This window comes from Pelobates fuscus, chromosome 4 (assembly GCF_036172605.1).
Source record: "Pelobates fuscus isolate aPelFus1 chromosome 4, aPelFus1.pri, whole genome shotgun sequence".
In the NCBI taxonomy this organism is placed as follows: Eukaryota; Metazoa; Chordata; class Amphibia; order Anura; family Pelobatidae; genus Pelobates; species Pelobates fuscus.
The window spans coordinates 252,865,742-252,880,898 of record NC_086320.1 but is presented as its reverse complement, the minus strand read 5'-3'; the positions used below and the strand labels follow the sequence as shown (position 1 = coordinate 252,880,898).

Genomic DNA, 15,157 nt, shown 5'->3' with positions numbered 1-15,157 from the left:
GAGAATGGTGATCAATGTGCAGAAGATTTACGAGTGGTTGTTGCTGCCGGGGAGAAAATGAATGTCACACTGAACGGACAAGGCACCAAAGCAATGACAGGAGTTGGAGGTATTCGACTTCCTAACGGAAAACTAAAATGTGATATCTGTGGGATAATATGCATCGGCCCCAATGTGCTCATGGTACACAAAAGAAGCCACACTGGTAAGGCCGGGCATAATTTTTTCTTTAGAGGCCAAAACAAAAACACAATGTGTCATGGCATGCAACAAATGCAGTGAACATGTGGCTTTAAAGAACACAATTAGACACATATGCAACGTAAAGTACCTCTGTCTTCTGAAACAGCAGTGGCACCAAATTAATAAAATCCTATACAGAATACAAACATTTATTTATCTACTTGTTGAGCTTGCATCTCAAATATAACTGCTTATTTGCCATATTTCTATTTTACATCCAGACTGATACCTATATTTTAATTACATTTCTAAGACATTTTTATGCTAATTTAACTTATTGATGTTCAGGAAACTTCAGACTGGTATATTTTTTTCTGCTTTCTGGAATATAGCAAGGTAATCTGTAAGTTGAGAAGAAAACAAAATATTAAATAAATAAAATCGAATGAATGTCCTTGAATGGCAATATATACTGGAAATATAGCTAGATAATAATTAAAATGTTTTATACTAGGCATGTGCATGGGGATAATTTTCGGTTCGGCATTCCGAAATTCGTGACTTTGGCACTTCAACACTTCGGAATTTCGGGACTTGGGCACTTCGGGAATTCTCTTGCAGCCGCTTAGTAGATAACTCCCTAACTCCCACAGCATTAGGGAGTTATCTACCAAAAGGCTAAAAGACCTAAATTGGTCTTTCAGCCAAATTTACTAATACTAAGTAAAAATTACTTAGTATTAGTAAATTTTGCCCCTACTCGCTATACCACAAGTAGGGGCATGTCTAGGGCCTGTGGCTGCTCATTGTTAAAAAAATAAAAATAAAAAAAAAATAGGGTCCCCCCATCCCGAGCCCCCACCCACGACGCGTGAGTGGGGGCTTTTAAACTAAAGGGGGGACTGCCCCCTGGCCCCCACCCCTGAGCGGCGGGTGGGGTCCCTAAATACTAATAAGGGGGGGACCTAATGTCCTCCCCCCTGGCCCCGACCCCTGAGCGGCGGGTGGGGGGCCCTAAATTGGAATAAGGGGGGGACCTAATGCACCTCCCTCCTGGCCCCCACCCCTCAGCGGCGGGTGGGGGCCCTAAATTGGAAGTGGGGGGGACCTAATGTCCTCCCCCCTGGCCCCCACCCCTGAGCAGCGGGTGGGGGCCCTAAATACTAATAAGGGGGGAACTAATGACCGCTCCCCTGGCCCCCACCCCTGAGCGGCGGGTGGGGGCCCTAAATACCAATAGGGGGGACCTATTGTCCTCACCCCCGACCCCCACCCCTGAGCGGTGGGTGGGGGCCCTAAAAAAAGTTACCCCCCCAGGTGACAAGGGGTCCCCCTAGTCACCCCTCCAAAAAAAATAACCCATACCTACCCTCCTCACCCTAAAAATAATGAGGGGGAGGGACCTTTAACTAAGTACCTGTAAAAAAAAAATAGAACTTACCATTCAATGTTTTCTTTCTTCTAAAATCTTATTTTTTCAGCCCCCAAAAAAGCCAAATAAAAATCCATAATTACCGACGCAATAAAAAAAAAAAAAAAACATGAGCGCCCCCAAAAAATAATCCATCTTCACCCGGCGAGGGCTCCGCTCAGACTAAGCTCTGCAGGGCGGGGGAAGGCTTATAAAGCCTTGACCCGTCCTGCAATTAGGCTCAGAGCACTCTGATTGGTGGGTTTAAGCCATCCAATCAGAGTGCTCTGACAGGTAAATGAAGAGACTGACAGGTAAGTCTGTCACAGCACTCTGATTGGTTGGTTTGAAATCCACCAATCAGAGTGCTCTGTGTCATTTTACACACCGTGGGAAAGTTCTTTGGAATTTTCCCACGCTGTGTAATTTGACTCATAACACTCTGATTGGTGGATTAAGTTACTAGACATGCCCCTACTCGCGGTATAGCGAGTAGGGGCAAAATTTACTAATACTAAGTAATCTTTACTTAGTATTAGTAAATTTGGCTGAAAGACCAATTTAGGTCTTTCAGCCTTTTAGTAGATAGTGCCCTAATACCGTGTTTATTAGGGAGTTATCTACTTATTCATTCCTGTCTTTACATTGACTGGCTAAGTAACTTACATTTTATATGAATGTATGTTACTTGATTGTTGTAAGTGTTGCAAATGCTTACAGCTGAATCCTGGCTATGTTTGTATACTTTTTTATTTAAAATTGTATACAATGTAACATTCTTCTTCTTTCACTGGGTAAGTATATTAGTACTTAGGCAATACTGCGCTTCGGAACTATGGCACTTCGACACTTTGGAAATTCGGTCATTTCGGCACTTGGCTATTCGGCAATTTGGCACTTCGGCTATTCGGCAATTCGGCACTTAGGCTATTCGGACATTCGGAAGTACCCGAAATTCGGCCAAATTCATATTCGGACCGAAACGAATTGCACATGTCTATTTTATACTTTTTTCTGTCAAGACTAAACAAATACATTTAAAAAAAAAAAAAAATCATGTGAATTCACCCACTGGCAGATAAATGTTTACACTATAATAAAAACTAAATTGGCAGCAAAAAAATTAAATAGTCACAATGTTGATGATAAGCATATACTTTTCCTTACCAGAAACAGACGTAATGAATATTATTATTTTTTTTTATAATCATCTTTATTTAATAATTTTGTTTTGTACAGTCAGCCAGTATATTAAATGATATTCGTTAAACGTATCAATAGCATTTGTGGATTTTAGTTTTAGTTTACATCGTATTCAAATCACAAATATATTGTCCTGATATAAAGAATATCGTAAAAAAATACATCATAAAGCGTACTTTGACTGACTTACTAAAAAAAAAAAAATACATCTTTCATACATTCATTCATACTTTCAGACTGAAAGATAGATCGTTCCCAGCTAATATTCATCAAACAGGAGTAAAGATGAAAGAAGAACATAGTGATTGTACATATTGTTCCTTCAGTATGGGCCGGGGTTTAGTAAACGGGGAGGCCTTAATGTTTAGAATGAACATCATTGAGTCTTGTATTGTTTTGCATTGATATCAATAACTATCTCTGATTGTTCCTTTAAACAAATTAAGTATTATAGTCCTATCTAATAAAATATCTTGGTAAGGGAGGGCTAATGATCGTCCGAGACTATATCAATGTTTCTATACATAAGAGTAGTAGATAATAGTAGGTCAGACCCAAAATTCCCTTTCCTCTTAACATTAGGGTATAAAAGTGTAGTATAATTACCCGTTTTTACACCACCTTTGGATCGTACAATACTGTTATAATTAACAAATAGTGGGGGGCGGAGCCAAGCTGCCATGCGGATAGGTCGCACATGAGACAAGCTCCGTACCAAAACGCTCTTATTCGACCCGAAAGTGGGCAAAAACCTACCAAAGCGACAAATAAACGACTTAAAGACGTGAACACTTACCTGCAGAAGCCATGCTCCAACTCTTCCGACCAAAATCGGTGACACCCACCCAGGGTTAGACCCGAGGCCTACTTGGACGAAGCGTGGAAGGCGCCCGACATCCACGCCGTCTGTTGCTACTCGCTCGGAGGTCTCCCAGGTACACTTCCTCCCCCCCCCCCCACCGGTGAGGGATATCCCGGTACCCTAAGCTTGAGACACAAAGGCAAAAAACAAAACGGGGACCGTCCCACACGGCTGGAACACCTCCGGCAACCACCAGGCAGCTGGAACGCAGCAAAGATGGCCGCCAAGCGAGAACCCCAAACGCGGAGCACACAAGCCCGACCATACACGTACCCCCTAGGGGAATTTGACCGGCTTTGCAAGAGCCTCTGGAATATGCTGCGTGAACGCGGACTGTCTTACCGCCGGGCAGCAAAGCTAGTGGCTACATGGATCCGTCCTGTAACCCGCCGGCGCCATTACAGGCACCCACCGCAGGCATCCGGGAAGGCTGCCAGGCTGCGCAAACACCGCCACTCTCAAGGGCAGGAAGCCACACCGTGTTATAAGGATGACCACGCTGGCCCCCACATTAAAGAAACAACGACCACCAAACCAGCCTCCCACGCCAGCTACTCACCTGACCCGGAGACCGGCGCCCGGAGGAGCTCGACCCTGTCCCCCCAAGCTACAATCGCAAACCGGGGTGACGCATGGCTATACACTCCACTGAATGCTGCTGGAACGGAGCCCCAGCCCAGGGACACCCTTTATGGCAAGAAACACGTCCACACTCCTGCGGCCCCCATGATTTCCCGGCTGAAAATGGGTATTGGCTGAAGGCTGGTATACAGAACCCCCTATCTCTAAAAGAGCAAGGTACCAAGGACTCTGTCACTGTTAACCCCAAAGGTCACTGCAACAGAGACACTCAGTGTGTACACCAGTTTGGCTCGCAATGAGAACTCTCAGTCTGTAACTAAACGCTGTTTTGCTGTCTCCTTTTACCTATTCTCACATCTTCTCCATGCTTAAGACCAAATTGTTAGCAACTTTACTAATGTTAATGCTACTCCTAGCTTAATGTTATGTTGTGTGCATTTTAGTCATATGATAGCTCTCACTACAGACGCTCGGAAAACTTGGTAATCACTGTGATACACTAATGATTAAGCAGCCTACTCTGATACACAGTCATGATTATAGTACCTCTTAGGCAAACTCACTATGTGCTCTTAGAAAGCTGCAAAAGCTCGTTTCAGCATACTACTTTACATTCATCCTGCCATTAGAATGTATTGATGCCTAGCTCAGAATGATCATATGTGCATTGAACATGAGGTCCATATACTCTACACTTGCCTAAGCCAGACTAACGACCAAACAGGACACCCACTCTCACTTTGCACATAGCCTGTACTACCGACACAACTCACCTACACCACACTCCTCCCTCACACACATCGAACACTCTAACTCTACTCTGGAAACGCATCTACTCTGGAAACTGTTCAGTTAAACTTGTTTTATGTATCCTACTATAAAAAAAAAAACGTGCATTTACCCTTGCCACTGTTTACCTTGTATAAAACATATACGCTGTTGTGGCGTTTATTGTTGCAATGTACTCACCTGCACGACAAAAATAAAGAATTATAATTAACAAATAGTGGGGGGTTACCCATTATCATGCATAAATTGACATTGGGTTATAAAAATGTTAAAGGATTGCCCGTTTTTTCACCCTTTTTAGATCAATACAATACTATTATAGTTAACAAGTGATAGGGGGCTGCCCATTTTCATTAATAGATTGATATCACTTTGTTTAACCACAATTTGTAAATACCTTTTTTAAGAGTTGAGCTCAATATATTATTAGTAAGATTATTTTCCATCGTGAGTTGGTATTTGATTTGATTAATAAGATGTATTTTTTGGAAGGGAAAAGATGATTTCCAGTTTCTAGCAATTATAATTTTGGCAGCCACAAAACAATGAGATGCTATACATTTAATTTCCTGTGTGTCCAAATTCCAGTTATAATGTAAAATCGCTACAGCTGGATTTTGTTCCAATCTTTTATGAGACAACTCATACAAAACATCATAGGTCCATGACCATAGTTTCTTTACAATCGGACATTCCCACCAGGTATGTATATATGTCCCAGCAGACGACCCACACCTCCAACATATATTCTGTAAATGTGGGTACATCTTTGATAGTCTAGATGGAGTGTAGTACCATTTATATATTAATTTAAAATGGCATTCTACCAAATTTATACCATGTATATATTTTGTTAAGTAAGAAATAGATGAGCACCATTGTTTTTCTGATATTGATATGTCTAATTCTTTTTCCCAGTAATCTATGATTTTTAAAGGTATCTGACCCATTTCTTTTAACAGGACATTCGCAATGATGTGACTTTTTTCTTAGATCTATTACAAAATATGATTTCCAATTGGTTAGAAATTGTAGATATATTATCAATAATAGAGGAGTGTAAATAATGTTTAATCCTTAAATAGGTAAAGATTTCTCTAGATGGTAATTTATAGGAATCTACGATGTGTTGAAATGATATCAGTCTATTGACAATCATAATATCAGAAACAGTATCTATACCGTGTTCAGACCAAATATTCAAGGATAAGTCAGTTACATTCTGCTCTATTACCGCTATAGAACAAGTCTTTGGTATCTTGTTTACATAACCCAACAATTTTTTGATTTCTTGCCAGGTGTTTAACGATTGGCTGAGTATAAATGATTCAATCTGCGTAAAAAATTGGGATTTACCCAGTAATTCCTTCCATATCAAGAGCAAAAAAATGAAATAGTCACAATGTTGATGATAAGCATATACTTTTCCTTACTAGAAACAGACGTAATGAAAATTATTGTAGACATTTATTTCTAAAGTTTAATGGGCAAATTAACAGATAGGTATTTTATGAAAGAAACAGAACTGATTGTATTTGCATATAGACATTCTAAGCCATTTTTTTGATTCTTGGTTGGTTCTGTCTTGTCTTCCTGTCAATTTTACAAAAAAATAGATAGATGCATAGCAGGAATTTCTGAGATATGCTTTTTCAGCTTCCAGTTTTCCATAGTATTAAGCTGACAACTTAACTGTATATAGTTTAATGGGGTGAGAGTCAAAACAATTTCATGTGAGCATCTTTATATTAATTTAAATTTGTTTTTGTTTTTGATAATACATAATGCATTTAGAGAAACAAAATTAATTCTATCCAACCTGGAGTTTTCCTTGAAGAATGGACAGAACTGAACCTTAACTAATGTCAGTGTTAAAAGTTTTACTCTAAGGTTAACTTAGCCACCACTGCTGTTTTTGAATACTCTATTATACATTGCATATGATTTATGGGGCTTACGTACAGTTCTTCCACAACAAAATTACAGCTACAATTAAACATTTTACTACTACACTTTATTCTTCCTAACAATTAAGCATTGATTGTGGAACCCTTCTTTGAAACATTTTTTTTCTTAAACATTACTATTTTGTGTTAATATTTTAATACTATATAGTCTATCATACAGTAACATGTCTGTTTTATCATTTCCATTAACTAGCGGCATGGGTAATAAAATATTTAAGCTTTAGTGTTTTATTCCATAGTTAAAAGTTGACCTGGTAATAACATAAAACAAAACAAAGAATGTGTGTTAAAATATAAAGAAATTACCATCGTCAAATTAGCAAATTGAAGATATATAAGCTTAAATGGGTAAAGTATACATTGTTCAGTGAATGCAGAACGAAGACTAGAGAGGGTTCTTGTTCCATGTTGTCATTTTTTTAATGATCTCATCTACAGAAGTAACTCTACAGTATAGGGTGATATGTCCTCTTTTGTTATTTATTTATAGCGATTTATCTTCATAGCTTCATAACATAATATAGGTTGAAAAATGCCCCAAATTTCCGATTTACACCTGTTTTGGACATAAAGTAGGCAAATAAATAGATGCATTAATAAATATGTCCAAAAGTGGTATAAATGTGACTCTGAAATGGCAGAAATTATTGATAATATCCATTGTAAGGAAATGGTTCATTTGTTAATTACTGAAACATTTGAAAACTGCAATAAATTGTGTTATTGATTTGGAATAGCTACACAAACATCCAAGTAATACACTAACATATTTTTTGTATTTTTATTCACTCATAAATTGCTTGCATGTGATGTTGAACACATATACACACATATATAACAGATCCTCCCACTTCTCTTTAGGTCAGAAAATATATTTAAGATCCCTAATCTTCAAGTATAATAAAATGTGATCACTGTATTCCATTATCAGCATGGTTAGTTGAGTAGATAGGATGGTGTCCTTTCAAGTATTAGATTTGGGCAAAAGTGTATTTTTAGATGTATGCCTGAAGGAATCAGTCTGTCTGAGATTTACCTGTGCAGTTATATTCAATGAATAAGACTCTGCAGATACATCTCAGATAGATCAATTTTTTCTACATAGATTTAAAGGAATTTGATTTGTTTGACCCACTTGAAACACATTTGTTATAATGTGCAGTGTGTATTTCCATATTTTAGATTAAATTTGTTTATCCACTTTGCCATATAAGGTCTTCATCTTCAGTTTTATGCCCTACCAGTTGGTATCAGCATGACTCCAAGGACCTTTATAAAAGTCTTAAGTCATTTGATGGGAGAACTTTATCTTCAAGGAATAGTAATGTTTCATTATCTATATGGTATTCTGCACAAAGTCTCTATTTGCCACAGCACAAAAGCCTCTCACCAACCATTATGCATACTCCTTCCTGTGTGAATTGCTTGCAATTTTCACATGTGCAGAGTGCTTTATATATGGGCTTAAAGAGGGCTCCATTTTCAGCGAATTTTGCCATGTTGACATAGCATGAACATTTCTTACCATAGATGTCAGACAGATTGTTTGGGGGGTTTATGTGGGTCCAGATATGTACAAGACACCCAGGTGGCAGGGGAGAGTGAGGCACAGTTCCCAGTTCCTAAGATCATAGTACCGGGGAAATATTTTGCGGTGCTCCGTGTGCCCGTTGGGCCCCAGGGCACCACGACACACAGTTTGGGAACCAAATAGATCTCTTATCCTATTTGTCATAGAAGGTAAGTTTGATTTTTAATTTCCATTAAAGAAATATCAGTATTACACTGGAAGCATTCTTCACATGATTAGGTAATCTGAAATTGCAGCTCTAACCTAGATGATGTTTCAAAAGTCTGAACTGTCTTGAACAGTATACATTTGTTGGTGGAGTCTGTGTACTAAATGGATAAAGATAACCATTGTAAGAATTTACATATATGTACCAGAATCCCGAGTTGCAGCTTGATCACAGCATAGAGAGAAAATAACTACTCTGAGATGTGTTGATGTGCGCAGCTGACCGAACTGGGTTCAATCTTAGTTTACTTGCCACAACTGTTTGTTTTCTCTGTTGCAGCTGGCAACATTAAAGTAGAGAATCACAGTGATGAAGAAAATGGGCGTCCATGTGAGAATGGTGATCAATGTGCAGAAGATTTACGAATGGTTGTTGCTGCCGGGGAGAAAATGAATGTCACACTGAACGGACAAGGCACCAAAGCAATGACAGGAGTTGGAGGTATTCGACTTCCTAACGGAAAACTAAAATGTGATATCTGTGGGATAATATGCATCGGCCCCAATGTGCTCATGGTACACAAAAGAAGCCACACTGGTAAGGCCGGGCATAATTTTTTCTTTAGAGGCCAAAACAAAAACACAATGTGTCATGGCATGCAACAAATGCAGTGAACATGTGGCTTTAAAGAACACAATTAGACACATATGCAACGTAAAGTACCTCTGTCTTCTGAAACAGCAGTGGCACCAAATTAACAAAATCTAATATAGAATACAAACATTTATTTATCTACTTGTTGAGCTTGCATCTCAAATAAACCTGCTTATTTGCCATATTTCTATTTTACATCCAGACTGATACCTATATTTTAATTACATTTCTAAGACATTTTTATGCTAATTTAACTCATTGATGTTCAGGAAACTTCAGACTGGTATATTTTTTTCTGCTTTCTGGAATATAGCAAGGTAATCTGTAAGTTGAGAAGAAAACAAAAGATTAAATAAATAAAATCGAATAAATGTCCTTGAATGGCAATATATACTGGAAATATAGCTAGATAATAATTAAAATGTTTTATACTAGGCATGTGCATGGGGAAAATTTTCGGTTCGGCATTCCGAAATTCGGGACTTTGGCACTTCAACACTTCGGGAATTTCGGGACTTTGGCACTTCGGGAATTCTCTTGCAGCCGCTTAGTAGATAACTCCCTAACTCCCACGGCATTAGGGAGTTATCTACCAAAAGGCTAAAAGACCTAAATTGGTCTTTCAGCCAAATTTACTAATACTAAGTAAAAATTACTTAGTATTTGTAAATTTTGCCCCTACTCGCTATACCGCAAGTAGGGGCATGTCTAGGGCCTGTGGCTGCTCATTGTTAAAAAAAAAATAAAAAAAAAATAGGGTCCCCACCATCCCGAGCCCCCACCCACGACGCGCGAGTGGGGGCTTTTAAACTAAAGGGGGGGACCTACTGCCCCCCCGGCCCCCACCCCTGAGCGGCGGTGGGGTCCCTAAGTACTAATAAGAGGGGGACCTAATGTCCTCCCCCCTGGCCCCTACCCCTGAGCGGTGGGTGGGGGCCCTAAATACTAATAAGGGGGGGAATACTAAATACTAAATAAGGGGGGGGGGACCTAATGTCCTCCCCCCTGGCCCCACCCCTGAGCGGCGGGTGGGGGCACTAAATTGGAATGGGGGGGACCTAATGTCCTCCCCCTCTGGCCCCCACCCCTGAGCAGCAGGTGGGGGCCCTAAATACTAATAAGGGGGAGAACTAATGACCTCTGACCTCTCCCCTGGCCCCCACCCCTGAGCGGCGGGTGGGGGCCCTAAATACCAATAGGGGGGGACCTATTGTCCTCACCCCCGGCCCCCACCCCTGAGCGGTGGGTGGGGGCCCTAAAAAAAGTTACCCCCCCAGGTGACAAGGGGTCCCCCTAGTCACACCTCCAAAAAAAATAACCCATACCTACCCTCCTCACCCTAAAAATAATGAGGGGGAGGGACCTTTAACTAAGTACCTGTAAAAAAAAAATAGAACTTACCATTCAATGTTTTCTTTCTTCTAAAATCTTCTCTTTTCAGCCCCCAAAAAAGCCAAATAAAAATCCATAATAACCGACGCAATAAAAAAAACAAAAAAACACGAGCGGCCCCAAAAAATAATCCATCTTCACCCGGCGAGGGCTCCGCGCAGACTGAGCTCTGCAGGGCGGGGGAAGGCTTATAAAGCCTTGCCCCGCCCTGCAATTAGGCTCAGAGCACTCTGGTGGGTTTAAGCCATCCAATCAGAGTGCTCTGACAGGTAAATGAAGAGACTGGCAGGTAAGTCTGTCACAGCACTCTGATTGGTTGGTTTGAAATCCACCAATCAGAGTGCTCTGTGTAATTTTACACACCGTGGGAAAGTTCTTTGGAATTTTCCCACGCTGTGTAATTTGACTCATAACACTCTGATTGGTGGATTAAGTTACTAGACATGCCCCTACTCACGGTATAGCGAGTAGGGGCAAAATTTACTAATACTAAGTAATCTTTACTTAGTATTAGTAAATTTGACTGAAAGACCAATTTAGGTCTTTCAGCCTTTTAGTAGATAGTGCCCTAATACCGTGTTTATTAGGGAGTTATCTACTTATTCATTCCTGTCTTTACATTGACTGGCTAAGTAACTTACATTTTATATGAATGTATGTTACTTGATTGTTGTAAGTGTTGCAAATGCTTACAGCTGAATCCTGGCTATGTTTGTATACTTTTTTATTTAAAATTGTATACAATGTAACATTCTTCTTCTTTCACTGGGTAAGTATATTAGTACTTAAGCAATACTGCGCTTCGGAACTATGGCACTTCGACACTTTGGAAATTCTGTAATTTCGGCACTTGGCTATTCGGCAATTTGGCACTTCGGCTAATCGGCAATTCGGCACTTAGGCTATTCAGACATTCGGAAGTACCCAAAATTCAGCCAAATTCATATTCGGACCGAAACGAATTGCACATGTCTATTTTATACTTTTTTCTGTCAGGACTAAACAAATACATTTAAAAAAAAAAAATCATGTGAATTCACCCACTGGCAGATAAATGTTTACACTATAATAAAAACTAAATTGGCAGCAAAAAAATGAAATAGTCAAAATGTTGATGATAAGCATATACTTTTCCTTACTAGAAACAGACGTACTGAATATTATTGTAGACATTTATTTCTACAGCTTAATGGGCAAATTAACAAATAGGTATTTTATGAAAGAAACAGAACTGATTGTATTTGCATATAGACATTCTAAGCCATTTTTTTGATTCTTGGTTGGTTCTGTCTTGTCTTCCTGTCAATTTTACAAAAAAAATAGATAGATGAATAGCAGGAATTTCTGAGATATGTTTTTCAGCTTCCAGTTTTCCATAGTATTAAGCTGACAACTTAACTGTATATAGTTTAATGGGGTGAGAGTCAAAACAATTTCATGTGAGCATCTTTATATTAATTTAAATTTGTTTTTGTTTTTGATAATACATAATGCATTTAGAGAAACAAAATTAATTCTATCCAACCTGGAGTTTTCCTTGAAGAATGGACAGAACTGAACCTTAACTAATGTCAGTGTTAAAAGTTTTACTCTAAGGTTAACTTAGCCACCACTGCTGTTTTTGAATACTCTATTATACATTGCATATGATTTATGGGGCTTACGTACAGTTCGTTCAACAACAAAATTACAGCTACACTTAAACATTTTACTACTACACTTTATTCTACCTAACAATTAAGCATTGATTGTGGAACCCTTCTTTGAAACATTTTTTTCTTAAACATGACTATTTTGTGTTAATATTTGAATACTATATAGTCTATCATACAGTAACATGTCTGTTTTATCATTTCCATTAACTAGCGGCATGGGTAATAAAATATTTAAGCTTTAGTGTTTTATTCCATAGTTAAAAGTTGACCTGGTAATAACATAAAACAAAACAAAGAATGTGTGTTAAAATATAAAGAAATTACCATCGTCAAATTAGCAAATTGAAGATATATAAGCTTAAATGGGTAAAGTATACATTGTTCAGTGAATGCAGAACGAAGACTAGAGAGGGTTCTTGTTCCATGTTGTCATTTTTTTAATGATCTCATCTACAGAAGTAACTCTACAGTATAGGGTGATATGTCCTCTTTTGTTATTTATTTATAGTGATTTATCTTCATAGCTTCATAACATAATATAGGTTGAAAAATGCCCCAAATTTCCGATTTACACCTGTTTTGGACATAAAGTAGGCAAATAAATAGATACATTAATAAATATGTCCAAAAGTGGTATAAATGTGACTCTGAAATGGCAGAAATTATTGATAATATCCATTGTAAGGAAATGGTTCATTTGTTAATTACTGAAACATTTGAAAACTGCAATAAATTGTGTTATTGATTTGGAATAGCTACACAAACATCCAAGTAATACACTAACATATTTTTTGTATTTTTATTCACTCATAAATTGCTTGCATGTAATGTTGAACACATATACACACATATATAACAGATCCTCCCACTTCTCTTTAGGTCAGAAAATATATTTAAGATCCCTAATCTTCAAGTATAATAAAATGTGATCACTGTCTTCCATTATCAGCATGGTTAGTTGAGTAGATAGGATGGCGTCCTTTCAAGTATTAGATTTGGGCAAAAGTGTATTTTTAGATGTATGCCTGAATGAATCAGTCTGTCTGAGATTTACCTGTGCAGTCATATTCAATGAATAAGACTCTGCAGATACATCTCAGATAGATCAATTTTTTCTACATAGATTTAAAGGAATTTGATTTGTTTGACCCACTTGAAACACATTTGTTATAATGTGCAGTGTGTATTTCCATATTTTAGATTACGGTAAATTGGTTTATCCACTTTGCCATATAAGGTCTTCATCTTCAGTTTTATGCCCTACCAGTTGGTATCAGCATGACTCCAAGGACCTTTATAAAAGTCTTAAGTCATTTGATGGGAGAACTTTATCTTCAAGGAATAGTAATGTTTCATTATCTATATGGTATTCTGCACAAAGTCTCTATTTGCCACAGCACAAAAGCCATGAGAGTACTTCTGCAACATTCTTGGCTAATACTGTGATATGTCCATATCACTGGATATTATTCTTCAATACCAGTCTAATCTGTGTTAACCAGTCTGAGAATATCACAGAGATCTCTCACCAACCACTATGCATACTCCTTCCTGTGTGAATTGATTGCAATTTTCACATGTGCAGAGTGCTTTATATATGGGCTTAAAGAGGGCTCCATTTTCAGAGAATTTTGCCATGTTTATATGAACATTTCTTACCATAGATGTCAGACAGATTGTTTTGGGGGGGTTTATGTGGGTCCAGATATGTACAAGACACCCAGGCCATGGCAGCACTATGGTCCACACCTTGAGGGGTTATTTTTAGAAGGCCAATAATAGAATATTGTGAAGGAGGGACCTTAAAATTATTTCAGGAGACTGTAATTTCAGTAATCTCAGGTAGCAGAAGGATATTATCTCTTAGTGTTTCCTTTATTATGAACCCTTACATTACCTAATGAACAACATGTACACAATTACTTCATTAACTCCCACACTACAATATAACCTCTGCACTACTCAAACACTAATCATTAACTTTTACACTATCTTAACATGCTAACCAGAACCTAAAAATAGTACATGAAATAAGGCACAGACATAATGAAGCATGCATTAGGGGAGCATAATGCCATTTTGGTGGTTCTGGTGATGTGATCTTTGGTCTCATGGGTTTTTATAATATCTCCAGAGTTTCTTGGTATAATTTTCCCATATAATTGAAATTGTTGTTGACTGGCTAAACAAACATTTTGGATTGAGATGCATATTTAGACAAGAAACACTAGTGTGATATAATATGTGTATAAAAGCACTACCCATCTACTAGCTAACCATATATTCTTCAAGGATATCTATATACATTTCTGAATCTTTCTAAGTGATATGGAGTTTGGGTTTATTTCCCAAATGGCAAACTGATCTGCTATCTTGAGATAAGTATCTCTATATATACCGTATCTCACAAAAGTGAGTACACCCATCACATTTTTGTAAATATTTTATTATATCTGAAGAAATTACACTCTGCTACAATGTAAAGTAGTAAGTGCACAGCCTGTATAACAGTGTAAATTTGCTGCCCCCTCAAAATAACAACACAGAGCCATTAATGTCTAAACCATTGGCAACAAAATTGAGTACACCCCTAAGTGGAAATGTTCAAATTGGACCTCTTTAAGCAGTGAGCCAGAACGCCTTAGAAAACCTTTGCTGGACTCATGCACAGCCACTCTGACAGTGGGTGGAGAATTGGCCCACCCTGTTCTTCCAAATAC

General features: G+C 38.3%; 1 protein-coding gene across 4 annotated transcripts in view; it reads left to right on the top strand.

Moving 5' to 3' along the window:
* Positions 1-15,157, top strand: part of IKZF1 (IKAROS family zinc finger 1) — a 519,714-nt gene that overhangs the window by 325,081 nt on the left and 179,476 nt on the right. Inside the window, exon 1 of one of the 4 annotated variants that reach the window (XM_063452037.1) lies at positions 9,085-9,237. The exons of 2 other annotated variants lie outside the window; for them this stretch is intronic. In XM_063452037.1, coding sequence (XP_063308107.1) covers positions 9,162-9,237 — 76 coding nt within the window. In that variant the 5' untranslated portion in view covers positions 9,085-9,161. Of the gene's footprint in view, positions 1-9,084; positions 9,334-15,157 lie in introns of those variants that run through there. One more of the 4 variants, XM_063452034.1, reaches the window with a different exon arrangement.